Below are 16,445 nucleotides of genomic sequence, written 5' to 3'. Positions count from 1 at the left end.
CTCGCGATGCCAATTTACTTTGGCCCGGGTGTGCTTCCAAGTGGCACAGACGCTGCCAATTGCTGCAGACAAGAAAGAACGCCTGTAGGAAATTAGTCAACTGAAATAACATACGGTACTCATCTCAAACTTACCGGTAACTCCCTGTGTCAGGGTGGCTTTAGCCTCGGTGCTGCGCGAGCCCAATGTGACAGTCATGGCATAGTCGACAGCCTTCGCGCTATGCAGCTTATTAGCCCACCGGAAGACCGGTTCATCCTCACGGTTATCGCCGACAACCAGCAAGAAATCAGGCTTGAGGGCATTTTCATTTTTGTTTGCTTTTGCCATAGCCCATTTCCAGACCCTTTCGGCCGCAGATGCCTTGTTGGTGTGAATTGTTTCCACGATCAAAGCACCTTCAACGGGAATCGCATGCACACCCAAATTAGCACACGCGTCGTTGATATTACCTGCACATTCAGCAGCAGATCGAGCGGCGACATGGTGGTCTTCGGCGGATCCGTGGTGGAAGACGAGGGAGCAATGGCGCTCTTCGATCCAGCTACCCTCAACACGAGCCTGGAAGTATGCTAGGATATTAGACACGGATGCCTTCCATGTTCTGACATGCGTCTTGTCTGCAAGGTGGGTCCAGGACTCGGCGTTCGGCTCGCGCACGAAGGAACCGTTCTCGGCAATTAGACCGAGGTTGTTCACTTGTCGGAATAGTCGTTCCATTTCCTCTGGCATGCGCGCACTCATTACGTAGACAACGTTGGCGGGGTCTTCGGTCAAGTCGTTGAGAGTTGTGATTGCGCGCTGTGGCGTGGTCAGAATAATGCTGCGAGGTGACCCCCATGAGGCTAGAGTGTCTTCGTAATCGATGATCATGAGCCGTTGCTTGGAGTTGCGATACCGCTCGGTGAGTCGGGATACGGATAGTCGGGGCACGGCCATGATTTCTCGCGAAGATTGCTCGTTCCAGACACGGTTGAGTGTTTCGCTGAACGATTTCACCCAGTTGGCAGTCGAGTTCTTCAGGACTGCACGGTGTAGTTCCTCCCAAACCTGCTTTCGTGTCTTCTCGTCCCGTGTCAGTGCTGTGTGAATTGCTTCGCAGCACTGGCGGTAATCCCATGGGTTGACCAAGAGAGCATGGTGTCCAAAAACAGATGCACTGCCAGTGAACTCGCTAAGAATTAATGACCCGTAGGCTTTGTTGCCGCATCGACCATCCTGGCAGTAGACAAACTCATGACTAGTCAGATTCATTCCCTCGCGTAGGCTGGTGATCATCAGGGCATCTGCCACAGTGATGAGAGCAAGGTACTGCGGGAAGGCTAAGTCTTGTTTGAGGAACACCAAAGGCTGATGAGCGAGGGTCGAGTGTGTGGAGTTGATCCGCATGGCAATATCAGAGATAGTAGCTTCCAGCTCTGGTTGTTCCGTGGTGCTGGTTGCGACTTGAATCAACACAACTTTATCAGCCCATTCCGGGTAGGTGTTGAGGAAAAGCTCATAGCTAAGAAGTTTTTGGCGAATACCGCGAACGGAATCAATCTTATCGCGCGAGACAATGAGACGCTTTCCTTGATAGCGCTCCGAGATTGTCTCGACCCATCGCTCCACGTCCGTTGCCTGGCGGCGCTTATCCCACGAAGTTGGGTCGATGCCGATGGGGAATGTGCCGACGTTGACAAACCCATCTTCCAACTGGATTCCTTCGGGCGTTGCTTCCACACACAAGATCCGACTGCATGTCTGCAGGAAGTGTCGGCAGTATTCATGCGTTTGGAAACCAATAAGGTTGGCACCAAGCATGCCCTGGAGAAGCTCCTTGCGTGGTGCCAAGCATTTGAAGACCTCCGACGAGGGGAAAGCAATATGCAGGAAAAACCCAATTTGTGCATCTGGCACCAGTTTGCGAAGCATAGCTGGAACCAGTAACAGATGATAATCCTGGATCCAGATCGAATCACCGCGCTTCCAATGCTTAGCGATGCGGTCTGCAAAAGCCTGGTTCAACTTGACGTAGTAGATCCACGAGTGGTCCTCGTAAGCTTTGCTCTTCGGGTTATCTGGGATCTGATAATGAAATACAGGCCAAAGAATGGTCTTGCAGAAATGCGTGTAGTGCCCGTCAAAGTCAGAGTCATTTACAAACACTGTCAAAGACCCATACTCATCTTCCAACTTCTCCGCGATGTCTCGGCGGGTGTGACTTGCCAAGACGTCAGTAGGCATACCCAAGGTGCCCACCCACATCATGTTATCCAAAACCCCGGCGTCTGTCGCGGATCGTACTGCATTGCGCAGGCCACCATTTCCCTGTTCCGCGGTCTCAATGGTCCATTCGGCTTTTGAAAATGACAATTTTCGGCTCGCTGTGCTCCCCTTTCTTAGTCTAGCATAGGGAGCAATGGTCTCGGCTGCAGGAAGCCGCTGCGCTACAGGTTGCTTGGCGGGGCGAGGTTCTTGGTGCTTGAGAATGGATGGAGATGGCGACACGACTGGCAATGGCTTTGGCTGGTTGAACGAAGTTGTGCCCCATAGCGGAGAATGACCCTCACTCTCCGTGAGGAGCCGGTTATCCTGCTCGAGGGCCAAAGGGAACGGGTACCCGTTTTTCTCTTGCTCTACCTTGCCTATGTCGGAAGCAAATATACGTTCATGGTTCGTTGTAGCCCCTGGTGTAAGACCCGGTGTTTCCCCTGGGATGCTCTTCTCAAACAAGCTAGCCGCAGCCTTGGGGATGGGTGTGATCCCGTCGATGGTGGGGTTTGCGGACAAAGGAGGGCTTAGAGCAGGGGGAGAGCGGGTGCGCGAGTTGTTGAGCTGAAAATTGACAGTGTGAGGCAAGAATCTACATCAGAAATTCATCAGTTAGCCATAGTTAATCTTCAAGATCGAGGGATAGCCACGTACAGAGACGCTATGAAGACAGTCATGTTGATTGGGTCCGGCCTAAGTGGATAGGCAGAATAATATCAAATACACAATGAGAGGGAGAGACGTTCCAGCTTGTGGCAATATGTAGATATATGCGACGAGAAATGGGCAGCTGGAGTTCCAAGGCCAAGCTGAAGAGAAAAAATAGTTACACGATTACGATGTGTTTCTCATGACTACGTCATGTGAAAGTCCACAGCGGGCCAAGTAATGGAGAAGCAAGTTTGGTAGTGGGTTGTCAGGACAAATAAGAATGAATAGACGGATCTAGATGCTGCATTCAGAGATGACATGAAGATATAACTTGGAAGGTTTCCTTTCCAGGTTTTCCATAAAAAAAGGAATATGGGCGGAACCAAAGGACGTTTATCCATCGCCTGACAGCTTGACCGTCTCGTACCGGGTTTACTCCACTTACAGGTTAGCTGGGAATGTTCCTGTACGGTATTACGGTATTCTATGTACAGAACTATGGCAGATCATCTGTGATTGGCGGGATATCTTAAAATATATCACCTGACACGAGGTAATATTTCTCCCTTCCGTTCTCATGTTGGAAGTTCATCCACTCATGCCATGACCTTGCGTCTTACCTCCGCTCCGGTATCTGGTGTCAAGAAACGCAAAGCCTCTGCTCCCAAACCCCGTGCTTCGCCCTTTGCTGCCCATGCGCGCCGCAAACCTACATCTGGCGGAGGACTAAAACCCACTGCAGATCTAGGTTTCGATGATCCGCTTCCAGATGTAGGCGGGTCTCATTTCATATCGGAAACCGCCCCGGTTCAGAATGTGCTGCAGGCTATCCAATATATCCGCGATGGCATGTTCGAAGAACTTCCAGCAAGGGCGGGAATGAACAGCACACGCATCGCAGAAGTCCTCAATCTACGCCGGTCTTTGCCTCCACTAGCCTCCGTGGCCCATGTCCATACCCTCATGGAAGCACCAACACAGGTGGAAAGGGAAATCGTTGAGCAGATTCAGACGGGTCGGATTCGGCGACTCATTATACCGGGTCGAGGCAATGATGCGGCAGGGCTGGGCGATTGTTTGGTGCTAGCAGAGGATTGGGACAAACTGGTACAGGAAAGCCCTGCACTGGAACAACCAGTCAAGGGTGAGTTTTTGAGTCAGGATTCTTTGAGAGTCATGGACTGACGGGTCCGCAGAGAAATTCCTTGATATCCTGAAGCGTATGGGGACCTCCTCGGCGATATCGCAGGGGGTCTTCACGACGGATGAGTACAGGGCCTTGCTGCGCGCTGGCTTTATTGTCTCGTCCTCATCTTATACACAGGGTACATTGAGTATTGCATCACTTCCTAATTTACCTCAAATGGCGACTTCATCGGCAAGTCGATGTGAGTCTGTCTCGCTTTCCGAGCGCTCCGTGCAGTCAGCTGCCCAGGCTCGTGCTGCAACTCTGTTCTTGTCTCTCCCTAACACGGGAACATATCTCCGCTTGTTAGGATCAGGTCGTGCACATCTGCTCGCTCTTCTCCGGCGATCTGCTTCTGGCGAAGCCCCTCTGGGTCTCATGAAAGATCGATGGGATGGAGCTGTTGAGACTAACAAGAGCTACGATGTAGCCAAGCGAGCCCGTGGCGAGTTTGCAGGAATTCTACCGGGTAAGACTAGGAAATGGAAAGAACTATATGGGATGCGCTTTCGATGGGTGCTAGAGGAAGCACTAGGCGCGGGACTTGTGGAGATGTTTGAGACTGGCAGCGTTGGACCTGGGATCCGCTGTTTATAGTCTATATCCTTACCTAACCTGTTGTCCCGGTACTAAATAAATCTATAAGATCATACACTTTGATAATTTGATCATGAAGTCTAGAAGATAGTTGGGTTCATGAAATCGTCTCAAAGAAACAACCTTCAAATTCTCACATAATTCCGCCCCGAGCAAACAAATTAGACATCACGTCAACATGTAATATGTTGGCTTCTCGCACTTTATTTTTACCCTCCTCCTCTCTCCATCTACATACCTACTTTCTTCATCGCCAAGCCTTCATACCTCCATCATGCCGCTAATCCAACTAGAGCCACATCTGTTCACCAGCCTCCCCCGTCACCCAGATCTTCCAGGGGACGCCAACACCCCGGATCTGCGGGGGTTTATCCAGGCAGTCCTGCTTGAGGCCCAGCCTCTTCTAAACCAGTTCCCGTCGACATTGAAACCAGACTGCAAGCTACGCTCATCTCCACCATCCAAGGCAAAAGTGAAACTTTCACGGGGATGGCGAACACTCCAAGCCCCCCAGGACTCCAAGCCCAAAATGGAATACTGGGTATGTCGCCAAAGCGACCACCAAGACTCTGATCGGTTGCCTGGAACAGTTTCCCTCTGGGAATTCCACGACGGGTTGCGATACAACCATGCCGCGCACGAGATGGAGTACACCCCCTCCGTGACGAGCGTAAAGCAACTGCTGAAATGGAACGAGCCCAGACAATGGGGTTCCAACGAGCCAATCACTGCTGGAAACATGAACTACAAGCATTTCGAGGCCGAACGTATGTACAAAATTCCCCGGGACATAGCTCTCACACAAGCATAGCACGCTAATACCCAGTCTAGTCAATCTTATTGTCCACACCTTCCATCCACGGGCACTTATCCGGCCCCGGGCTTTCATATCCTGGACTGTGTCGGCGACTTTCGCTAGCTCTTATCAAGCAACCCGGGTCAACCCAGACTACGGCTTTATTACCGTACAGATTCCTTTCTATTTGACGAAACCGATCATCCCCGGGTCCCGGTACGAGGGAATCTACGCTCAAATCATGGATGCCGTCCCGCGGCGAGTTGTCTTCGCTTACTATGCCAGTGTCGAGCGGGTTGAGCTTCTATCGCCTCCTTCTACTCCCGTATCTTCGGGCCTGTCGCCTTCAGCAGAGTTAAATACCACTGCCACCTCTCCTGAGCGTTATCTTCGATGGACTATGGCGACGACTTCTGAGGCTGGTGGGAAGATTCCTAAGTGTGTTCAGCGGAACTGGACGCTTGGTGGAGTGCCGCGGGCTGTTGTTGGTGATGTGGGATTGTTTATTCAGTGGGTTATCAAGCGGAGAGAAGAGAGGAGGTTGGAGCAGGATTCTCAAATGGGGGAGGGCTAATTTGTTGTTGGTCTGTCGGGTGTCTTTCTCGATATTCAGTCTACTGTGTCATCTTGGATAATCTCAATGGCCGTGGATTATGATCAACGTACAGAAGCCAAAAGTCAGAAGCAGACAAATACAAAAGCAAAAGATAGTTCTTTGTAAACCACCCAAATCCATCAGATGTACATGTATCCTTCGACCATATATATGCCTGGTGATAATTTCATAGACAAGCCTTACCAACACCGAAAGCCTGCAACGCAGCAGATATACCAAGGACAACGGCAGTATCATTGATACCATACTTAGCATACCAGACCGAGCTGGCCCAAAGCAGGATATTTGCGATTCCGGCCATGGCTTTGTTCACTGGGTCCTGGAGGAGACTAGGATTATGCGCCCATTGCCAGTGAAGAAGACCTGTCGATGGTTATGGTTAGAGTATAACTAGGAGCGATGACATTATGAGCCTACCGGTCAATAGAAAGAAGCCACTCCCCTGTTTATAGGAACCGAATAGAAAAAAGTCAGCATAAGCTAAATAGGCGTGATTGATATTGACACAAGACACCAAAGTCAAAGTCCAAAGTCCAACGCACCTGGTACCACCCCAGAGTTCCGCAAGTCCACGAATTCGTGCGTGCGATAGCTTTGAATCTTGGGTCCGCTGTCCATTGTCTGCCCTTGATCTACCTAACCATCAATATGGTGCTTCAGGGGTTCTGAGTTTGGGAATAATACCGTGTGTCCAATGGAAAGCAACACAAAGGATACAGCCGATGCCTGTAGCAGTGTGGGAGACATTTTCAATGTTGTAATATAATGTTTTGTAGGATAGAATGTTCTGAAGGTTATGAGTTCGAGATGTGTACTGGTTGCGGAGTATGTCTCTGAAGTACCTCGGCTCATTGATGGGTGTGAATATGCCACCGAGTGATACGATGGGGGGATATACATTGCAGCTACTAGATTTATTCTACTTTATCCTTTTTACAACTTCACTCTCAACCAAAGATAAAGACTTGATATCTAGAAAATCAAGGTAGGGCAGAGAGAAAGCGTTGACCCCTGAGTTTGTCCAAATAGTGGGAGAGCAATTTGACTAGACCATACTATACCCCTTATCGAGGAGATGATCGGCAGCAATACTCAAGCAATAATCCTTGTAGATCCCTGTCGCAGGTATCAGAAAAAGTCCAGAACTCGATTGGTGTTCTAGATGGCGGAGCCACGAGCACCGTCTACCAGCTCATGAGCTAAGCTTTACCCCATATAGATCCATTCCGTTTTGATCCATAGTTGCTGCTCTGGGTCATCAGATTGAATATGTGTTATATTCTTAGATATCAGCTGGCCTTCGACAAGACCAAAGAGGAGGCTATCAAAGATCAAAGCATGCCGTCTTGCTTCTGCCGTTTGGATAAGATTTCTGAGCCGCAAAGGATTCTATAGTCTCAATCTATATCGCAATCGTTCCGAGCTTCGTCAATGCGATATCGTGTGAGTGAGTTCTATGGTGATTTCACCGATCATTGCACCACCAGGATGTGAATAGTAAACGCTCCCATCGAATGGGAATCCATGGGCGGCGGTGGCCATATATGTAGAGCCCAGATCATCTTTCACGAGGATGCCCGACGCCCGAGGACGAGCGCATTGATTCGCCTTCGGTATTCGGAGCGGAGCTGACCATCACACCTGGTCTCAGCGTAGTGTGTTGAGAACCGTCCAGTAGCATTCTGCAGAAGGGGCCGGCGTTTTGTGGAGGTGCTGGTTCTACCAAGGATTGTAGCTCACGGTCAGGGCTGGTATTCAGCCTAGCGTTTAGCACACTGACATAATTCGCACAACTCTGCTGTCGAGCAGATGATATATAGATGACGAAGCTACAAAATCTCTAGAACAAAAGAAATTTGTAAAAAAATTATAATATATATCGTAAGAACAGTGTCCCCCTCCGGGGATCTACCTATGAACAATTATATACCCATTCATCAGATTGAAGAGTATATTATCGCTACCTAAGTTGGGAATAGCAGCATTACGAAAAACTCCAAACCCAGCGTAATCCATGCACATATCCAAACACAATCACATGACACTGACATCTTTGACATGGAATCGACGCCAGGACGGGATCCAGGTCGCAGTTCGTTGAGAAGGAATATTCTCCATCCCATAGCGATGCCAGACCATTTTGGACACGCCAAACTCCTTCGGCTGTTCAAAAAAATAGAAGAGAGGGAAAAAAGACGCACTTTGCAGCTCACCGAAGGTATGAATAAAGTAGGCTAGAACGGAAAGGCTCTCCCGGGTGATATGACTCGGGGGAAAGGGAAATAAAAAAAAGGAAACAAAAGAATGATGGGGCATAGAAAACACCAACGTCGGCAGCTGTCGGTATGGTGATCATGAGGGCATGAAGTTTGACCCTCATAAGGAGGATGGGACAATCAAGACGTATCAACAAAGTGGAGAAGGGGAAGAAAGATGGGAAGGTATAAGAGCCAGTTCACGTGGCTGATAGTCAGCCATATCGTACACACTAGAGCCGCAGCCAACGTATCACCGCGGTCCGGAATTATTCAAGTTCACTTCCACCGGAGCCGGGGGCACTGAGTTGGACGATGCGACGTGTGCCCGCAAAGCGGCAACTTCGGTGCGCAAACCTATCAGCTCATCGTGCATTGTCCGCACGTATGCCCAAAGCTTATCGATTTGGCTGGCGTCATTGGAACTGGAATCCGGCCCATCGAATCCTTTGAGATGAGATAGACTGTGGGTACTGGAGTGGCTGTGTGAAGGAGTGTGTTTGGTTGCAGCTTGCATGCCAAATCGAGCATCCGGGGAAGTCATACCCGGCGGCGGAGGCAGCTGTGGCGCACCTGGCTGGGGTAGGGGCAAGCCTAATGTAGGTGGTGCGTGGTTCGAAGATTGATTCGCTCTCCCGAAAGAAGACTGCGGGTGTGGCAAGGACTGTCCCATACCGGGAGAGTGTGCGCGATGTGGCGGTGCACTGTCATGTTGCGATGAAAGAGCGTTCGGAGACAGCGGCTTGGGACTGTCACTGATATTGTTGGAAGGGAAGATAGAGGAGCTCGAGGTGAGTCCCGCAGGAGGGAAAGTCATGTGTGTAGACTGCGAAGCTGATGTCGACACGTTTCCACCATGATTGGCTGGGGGTGGGAAAAGGTGGCTGGGACGACTGGCGGCAATTGGCGGGTAGGTGTTCGACTGGCGTGAGTGAATTGAATCAGACCGAGCAACTGTATCTGCCTCATGCTTGCGGATGCTTGGCATGGTCATTCGTCGCTCGTCTTCTTCGTCCATGCGCTCAGGCTCTGCTGTATACATCAACCCATCCATGTCGTCCTGTCCCCCGGTCGTACCATCGCCATACTCATCGTCTCCAGCAAAGCTGCCCATACTCGCGCGTCGACCCGCGCAGCCTCCCTGTCCTTTATTGTGCCGAGCAAGCGCATCACCTCTGGCGAAACGACGTCCACATTTTGGACAGATGTGTGGTCGCTCGCCGGTGTGCAGCTTTGTGTGACGCTTCAAATCGTGTAGTCTTCGGAAACGTGACTGGCAGGTTTGACAAACGAAAGGTTTTTCCTGGCTGTGGGTGAGCAGATGGCTCTTGAGATTATGTTGCCGCGTAAATTCTGTCGCGCAGTATGGGCAGCGGTGTTTCTTCGCTGACGGAGAGCGAGGGCTGCCTCGATTGTAGCCTGCGTTCGGTAGGCTCAGCCCGCGACGCGGATCATTAATATTACCCGTAGGCATTGGGTATGAGAATGCTTTGCCATCGTGGTCGATCTCGGAGTCATCGCGCGACCGTCGATCACCATCCTGAGAATTGGATTCCTCGATAGGACCAGGGCTCGCTACAGTCGAGGTATGAATTAGTGAGTTGTGATGATGGTCGTTTGATCCGTAAGGGTCCGATGGCGATTCGGTCGCGTGCGAGTCGATCTGCATATGCTCCGGGGATGCATGGACTGAAGGCTCATGAATCGGGGCACCTGGCGACTTTTCGCTAGCACCGAGAGCCTCCCGGGCCACCTGTGAGCTGTTTCGTTCAGCATCCTTCTCATGCTCCGGCCGATCCGCCGGTACTGATGTTGGACTTGTCATCGGAGGAAGCTGATCTCTGGATCGCGAGACGTGTAGGCCGGCGCTCGCAATCGAGCTTAGGCTCTCGGGTTTGGAGGATTTAAACAAAGAGAGGGGTTCAGAGCTGGTGATGGAATTTCCGGATAGCGAGTTGGAGACGGCAATGGGCTCGTTATTCGACATCAACGTCGCCATGGAGAAGAAAGGTTTCGCGCCAGCCTCAAAGGGTGGACGAGTAAATGCGACAGCTACTTTGGATGTCATGTTAGGGTCATGTAAGGAGGATTGAGGGGAAACGAGCTTGACTAACTTTCATCCACCGGGATATATCAAAGATGTCAAACAGACGAGGTTGGGGGGAAAGAGAGCGAAGACCAGCGCGTGTGGGGCGTTTCTCACGAGTGTGGCGCAAGCTGACGAGTGATTTCAGCTTTGAACCTGTCAAGATCCACCTGAATGGTCCCAGGGGCTTAATCCTTTAAAATCGGGATCGGGAAATGAGTGGATGAGATTCAATGGCCTGAAGTTTGGAATGGGAACAAAATAAGAGAGATGGGGAATCTGAGTGGTGAAGACAGAGAAGTGGATGGTAATTATCATTCACACCAGTCACCGTCTATGATTCGACGAAGGCAAAAAAACAAAACACGCAAAGAGCGTGAAGGTGTGAACAGAAACCGGGCAGGGGATATGTTTGGTGGGGACTAGAGAGGTCGAGGCTCTAGGAGAAATGAACTCTTGAGGCAGTGAAGTACTGGGTACCTTGTGTTTCACAACAGTCACCATGTATTGATAAGTATACAGTACCTTGTTAAGATTGAGGCTGTGTAGACCGCTAACACAGTGTGGCTGGCTCGTGGGGCACTTCCTGCGGCTGGCCTGTCTTCAAGAGTACACGTTGCCTTACATTTCCTTACATTGCTTACATTTCTTATACTTTACCCAAGTATAAGAATTCACGATCTACATCTAGAGGCTGCACAGTATGAGATCATGTCTCTTCAAACCGGTATTCTTTCTGGCCTTAGTAAGTGCAGGCAACCGGAGTGATGTCACCTGGGGACATGCGCACAATATAGGGTATATAATATAATACATTCTAATTTCAATTAATTGGAATGCCTGGTCTTTCGGAGATCTGCAGATCGAATGGATATGCTTGTATTAAAGGCTTTGTATGTGTATTCCTCTCCGATGTATACTATACATACTGCATATACGCAGACCCTAGGTAATATACTGACTCATTGGTCGCTGGCCACTTGTATCCTTTGATTACATTACTAGCATGTATATTTTCCAAGGCTGCCTTGGTAATACAAGGCGCAATACATTTGCTGCGCCCTGTTTCAAGCCTTGTCCGGAGTCCTAACGTTGTGCGTTGCGAGCGCCTCAGGCGACTGTCAGGATCGACGTCCACGGGGAGCCCCAGAACAGTACATACCATTTCTTATAACTTACAATGATTGAGAAGCAGATCAAACTACATCCTACAACACATGACATTAAGGAATAGAACTCTGCGGAATCTCCTGGGGACCTTAACCTTTCACAGTTGTGAAGGTTGCTTACCCCACTCCCAAAAATAGCTGTGGCTGAGACTCATCATTCCTTATATATTAACTCTAGATGCCTTCATGAAACGCGAATCTTTTTAGCCAAGTCTCACCCATGACTTGGAATGTTTGTGTTAAGCCACGTGCTCGAGATGATGGCTGTTTCGCCCACCGTGGCATTGAAGTTATCCATCAAGAATTGACTCTGTCACAATCCCAAACAGGTATCTTCTATAGTAGGTACGAATGACCATCTGTTTGCCATCAGCAATCATCCCCCTACACATTGTATTATCCTTGCGGAATAGATATCCATGCAGTTGCCACCCTAAAGTCTCTACTTACTCCGTTATGCCTATGATCAAACCCGATGTATTCTGGACTTTCAGATGACTATAATAGCAGGTGGCATTCTTGAACCCGGGGGGGGGGGGTTCGCTAGAGTATCCATAGGTGCGTTACAGATAGGGTGCAAGGCAGCTGAATTTCAGGGACAATATTTCTGATCCTAGGGAAAGCTAACCTACGGTATCCTAACATTATACTACTTCCGAAAATCGGTCTCCACTCTTTGACCGATTCCCGAACCTAAGGCCAAGATCAACTAGAATTATAAGGATACTAACATCAGTGCCACTATAGCAGGTTTCTTGTGTTATTGGAAAACACCTAAATCAACGATACTAGGTGAGTACTACTCCGTACATGCTCATGTCTTATTAGTGTAGGCATAATGCACAGCTGTATGATTGGCCACTGTCCCAAATCAATCACACCAATAGAACATAGTTTCTGCCTGTTCACCGTCTCTGCAGGCAACGCCTCCCCCAGCTGCCTATCTCCTCTCCAGCTCTCAGACTTCTGCAATCCTTAGCTTGTTGCCTCTACTTCTGCGAGCACGGAACGGAATCCGTGTGTTCCCTCACAAATGGATGGACTGTCAGTTTTGAGCAGGTTTTGGTTCGATCGTTGTCTTGATTTCTAAGCTCTCCGCGACAACAAACCTTACCTACCCTGTTTGGGAAGTTCTCACTCTCTACCGCCTCCGCCAGAACTATTGCAGCCTACGCCTGAAACTTGGTATACTACAGGCATTAGCGCTTATAGCAATATTTCCTGACGCTAGGCAAATCGTGGATCGAGTAGAAAAGCATGCCCGGTGCCAAAACAAACGAGGTGATAGTGCTACGAAAATCAATATCGGAAGATTGCACAATGCTAGCTGTTGCCGTATGTATGAGATATCACTCAATCAAGTACGAGAGTAATTCTGGTATATTCATAGGCAGCTATTATAGCCCAAGTTGCTATTACAGGCTTAGAACTTGAAGATCTTAGCAGGGTCCATTGGATTGCAGAGGCTGCATTTGTGACCAGCTTGACAGCTGGAGGTCTATCAATCTTTTATGCTTGCTTGGTGCAACAAGAAACGAGCAGTTGTTTCACCATTGATGATGCCAAAGACTTTTTTTTAGCAAGCCCAGCAGTTCAGAAGAAATTGAACTCCTTGAGCAAGATCTAGAGCGTTTGTGATCAGAGATACGAAAGAAACATTCGAGACATCAAAACATGGCAGAACTTAAATCAACGATAAAGCTGTTCAGGGGCAAAAATAGATGGAAATCTGCTTCCTTCTATTCTATTCTTATGGTGAAGGCACCGTCCATTCATTTGAAATATGCGATGCCCTTTAGGAATTTAACCTGATGTGCTGCATAAGGCAACGTATTTGACCGAGAGTGAGTGTAATATAAATCTAATTATCTTTCTGTCACTGATCGTATTTTAGGGAAAGTTTTCAACCGTTTAACGGCAACGAACTTACCGTTCAAGTCGCTAAATCTGCACTATACAGCGTTCAACTACTCCTTGAATCTCCTAATAATGAATGGTCAAATTCCCTGCCCAAGGTTGGCGCATTTCTCGGGACGTATTGCCCTCACTTTTACATCGGGTAAGAGTCTCCCATGACTATGATGCGCTTGGAGTCGTACTGTAACAATAGGGTCTCATTTCTTAAGACTTAGTGAACTAAAAGCTGTAAATAATAATATCCCAGGGATGGATCGATTTAGTCATAAAATCCCCAATACCTGTGCTTACGACCGCCGGCCATCCGTCTCTGCACGTAGTATCATCTAGGACATAAACCTAGGTCGCGAATCCGGCATCTGTATTGTTTGAACAGACCAAGCATCGGTGGTGACTATTGTTGTACACCTAAAGAACACGCTTTGGATTCATTAATCGAACGGAATGTGTAGTGGATTCACTTGGAATATCATTTAGACTTGGGTCTGTTGACTTAAACATCCAACGGTAACCTACCTGCGCCGTGGCATAATATACAAGTATGCAGGGCTTCACTGCAGCAATTGAGATTCAACTATGATCAGGTGGCTAGGAATATTATGATGGAACATAAGTTTGTGCTTATATATTCGCAGATGAATTCAAAGCAAACTGAACGTGCAGCCATTTTAGGAAGTCGGCGATCGACATCCTTTCTTGGAAAATGGTATTTTAAGAAGCCTAGTGAACTGAGTTCCACAAAGATACTGGCATATATATTCAACTGATAAGGAATATGTACCCTTTCATAGGTGAAGATATACCTTCGCTAGCTCGCTTTTCATCAACCCCGTTATCCTTGCTTGCAACCTGAAATACTCTATATGGTTCATTTCGTAGAATGACTTCGTTTTGGAAGTACAGTCGCTTGGTTCTCGACTTTAGATGGTTTATGAGCTTTGTAACAAAAAGGATTATGCGAAACCTACAACGAGCTATTGCAAATTGAACAGTCTGCGATTTGGGAATACGAGTGACAGCTATCAAGATAGCCATTTGCATGTAAGCATTTGGGAAGACGGGCATATGAGCTCGACAGCGAATCAGAATGCATTAGAACAGCAACTTGGTGATGTTTTGGAAATCTTGCATTTGAATAAGGATGTCACCTTCCCCTTGTCCTGGGGGTCGGTCGTAAAGCGCAACAAATGGGATGTTCAAAGGGGCCCCGATACCTCTGTTGGGCTCCACGTAGACCTCCTGCGCCGAGTAAGGCTGCTGGATAGGGGTTAGTTGGGGTACAAGAGGAGGGATGTTTGGAAATTGCGCGCGGAGTGAATCGAGGTAAACACGAGTGAGTGGGCGTGGAGCGTTGTTGGGAGCTAATTGCCACTTTTCGAATGTGACCTCGGCCGGCTGCATGGAGATGACCATAACAATGCGTACCTCACCCTGCGAATCCACGAACCATCTCTTGGCGTCTTCGCGAAGTCGATTTAGGGATTCTGAAACCCCTGTCTCGATGACAAAAGTCGGCCATCCTGACCTTGGAAGCCCGATAGGGCAGCGAGCTGGTGGCAAAAATGCTTGATCTGCTTGTTTGCCTTTGCTAGTGGTGGGCTTATAGGTCGCTGTTGCAACCCAGGCTGCGTCCGACCAGTCGAGTCCCATTGCATCAAGCTTTTTATCGATCACCCTGGTAACCTTGTCTGTGGTTGCATCGTGGGCTTTTGACGGGACCACCTTGATAAGACCAGTGGTTCCTTCCCACTGGAAGCGGTATTGAATGCCCCCAAGGCTGCTGTCGTGCTCTTCGTCGAGCTTTTGTATCGTCCGTGTAGACAAATTGAGGACAACGATCCACTGGTTACCATTTCCGTTCTCTTTTAGGGACTCCAATAGCTTCTTTGCTTCGATCTGGAGATTCTTGAGACGGGTAAATGTTCGTACAACATGCTCCGGGGGAAGGGCGCACATAAGGGAAGTGGAATATCTGTCACTCTGGGACATTTTGTGAGGTGGGAGGGTACATTCGGAATCAGTGTGATCAATAGAGACGGACGACACGGTGATGGATGTATATAGGCGGATACCCGGTAACCGTGCCACCTGATTGGACGCGAGATCTTGACGACCCTCAACTTAAACTTGAAATTCTCAAGTAAGCTATGGTCGAAATTGAAGAGATAAATACATACCTGGTTATACTGGTCTCGTACGTAGCGTTATCAAGCAACAATTGCATAACAGGATGGGATTGTATCGAGGAAAGGCGGTTACCATCTATCCAAATTAACTATCATGAGGTGATCACTTGACCTGGTACCTTCCTTTTCCTGGCCTGCCAGCTAGTGGATGTATTCTTCCCCTCTTCCAGATAATGAGGTGATGCCTAACTGACTGAGCAGGTTGGGAATTGTTACGGCCACAACAGGTTTTACTAACTAGCGGCACAACAAATTATGTAGTTAACACCCGCATCACATAGTTACCTGTTGTGTCCGTATCATCCCATTCCCCCGTTAACTATTAGGCAATCAGTTTTGTGGTGTGGTTAGTTACTCAAAAGCTGCGGTGTCCTTAATACCAATTCACCTGAGTGATCACATGACTGGACTGCCGAGAGCATGAGCCTGATCGACCTCATAATAGCGGCGGCAGCCCAGACAGGAAAGCTCCGCCTGGCGGACATTCTCCTGTGTATATAGGTGCATATCTGTAGGCGAGGTGGCGTCCCTAGCTGGGCGCCAATCTCAATATTCACACATGCGATCTAGAAAGTATACTTATATCTAGCTCGGTTCTAAATTAGGAATGAGAACAGTGAGAAGGTTGGACAATATAGTGGTCCATATTACTAAAAAAAGACTTAGAGAGCCCTGGAGATATAGAAAGTCATATGCGCGTGAGCAAAGCACTATCACAGGTGTGACCAAAAAC

General features: G+C 48.7%; 7 protein-coding genes across 7 annotated transcripts; 2 read left to right on the top strand and 5 right to left on the bottom strand.

The window, feature by feature from the left end:
* Positions 1 to 14: 14 nt before the first annotated feature.
* Positions 15 to 2,930, bottom strand: N7447_007963 (putative alpha,alpha-trehalose phosphate synthase subunit TPS3; the record flags this gene model as incomplete). Its single annotated transcript, XM_057232225.1, has 3 exons — positions 15 to 82; positions 135 to 2,845; positions 2,908 to 2,930. 3 exons carry the CDS (start codon positions 2,928 to 2,930, stop codon positions 15 to 17), a joined length of 2,802 nt encoding a protein of 933 aa, XP_057083990.1.
* Positions 2,931 to 3,507: 577 nt separating this feature from the next.
* On the top strand, positions 3,508 to 4,687 carry N7447_007962 (Stk19 family serine/threonine-protein kinase; the record flags this gene model as incomplete). Its single annotated transcript, XM_057232224.1, has 2 exons — positions 3,508 to 4,048; positions 4,101 to 4,687. 2 exons carry the CDS (start codon positions 3,508 to 3,510, stop codon positions 4,685 to 4,687), a joined length of 1,128 nt encoding a protein of 375 aa, XP_057083989.1.
* A 274-nt stretch (positions 4,688 to 4,961) lies between these two features.
* N7447_007961 (SRPBCC family protein) lies at positions 4,962 to 6,057 on the top strand (the record flags this gene model as incomplete). Its single annotated transcript, XM_057232223.1, has 2 exons — positions 4,962 to 5,454; positions 5,519 to 6,057. The coding sequence occupies 2 exons, from the start codon at positions 4,962 to 4,964 to the stop codon at positions 6,055 to 6,057; spliced, it is 1,032 nt and encodes a 343-aa protein (XP_057083988.1).
* Positions 6,058 to 6,265: 208 nt separating this feature from the next.
* On the bottom strand, positions 6,266 to 6,846 carry N7447_007960 (uncharacterized protein; the record flags this gene model as incomplete). Its single annotated transcript, XM_057232222.1, has 3 exons — positions 6,266 to 6,462; positions 6,605 to 6,731; positions 6,784 to 6,846. The coding sequence occupies 3 exons, from the start codon at positions 6,844 to 6,846 to the stop codon at positions 6,266 to 6,268; spliced, it is 387 nt and encodes a 128-aa protein (XP_057083987.1).
* Positions 6,847 to 7,144: 298 nt separating this feature from the next.
* On the bottom strand, positions 7,145 to 7,641 carry N7447_007959 (uncharacterized protein; the record flags this gene model as incomplete). The annotated part of the gene is made up of 3 exons (XM_057232221.1): positions 7,145 to 7,283; positions 7,310 to 7,451; positions 7,569 to 7,641. 3 exons carry the CDS (start codon positions 7,639 to 7,641, stop codon positions 7,145 to 7,147), a joined length of 354 nt encoding a protein of 117 aa, XP_057083986.1.
* Positions 7,642 to 8,607: 966 nt separating this feature from the next.
* N7447_007958 (C2H2 zinc finger protein) lies at positions 8,608 to 10,422 on the bottom strand (the record flags this gene model as incomplete). The annotated part of the gene is made up of 1 exon (XM_057232220.1): positions 8,608 to 10,422. The coding sequence occupies one exon, from the start codon at positions 10,420 to 10,422 to the stop codon at positions 8,608 to 8,610; it is 1,815 nt and encodes a 604-aa protein (XP_057083985.1).
* A 4,196-nt stretch (positions 10,423 to 14,618) lies between these two features.
* Positions 14,619 to 15,515, bottom strand: N7447_007957 (uncharacterized protein; the record flags this gene model as incomplete). Its single annotated transcript, XM_057232219.1, has 1 exon — positions 14,619 to 15,515. The coding sequence occupies one exon, from the start codon at positions 15,513 to 15,515 to the stop codon at positions 14,619 to 14,621; it is 897 nt and encodes a 298-aa protein (XP_057083984.1).
* Between the last annotated feature and the right edge of the window lie 930 nt (positions 15,516 to 16,445).

This window comes from Penicillium robsamsonii, assembly GCF_028829455.1.
Source record: "Penicillium robsamsonii strain IBT 29466 chromosome Unknown utg000004l_segment0_segment0, whole genome shotgun sequence".
In the NCBI taxonomy this organism is placed as follows: domain Eukaryota; kingdom Fungi; phylum Ascomycota; class Eurotiomycetes; order Eurotiales; family Aspergillaceae; genus Penicillium; species Penicillium robsamsonii.
The sequence above is the reverse complement of the archived record's forward strand: the minus strand, read 5'-3'. Positions and strand labels throughout refer to the sequence as shown.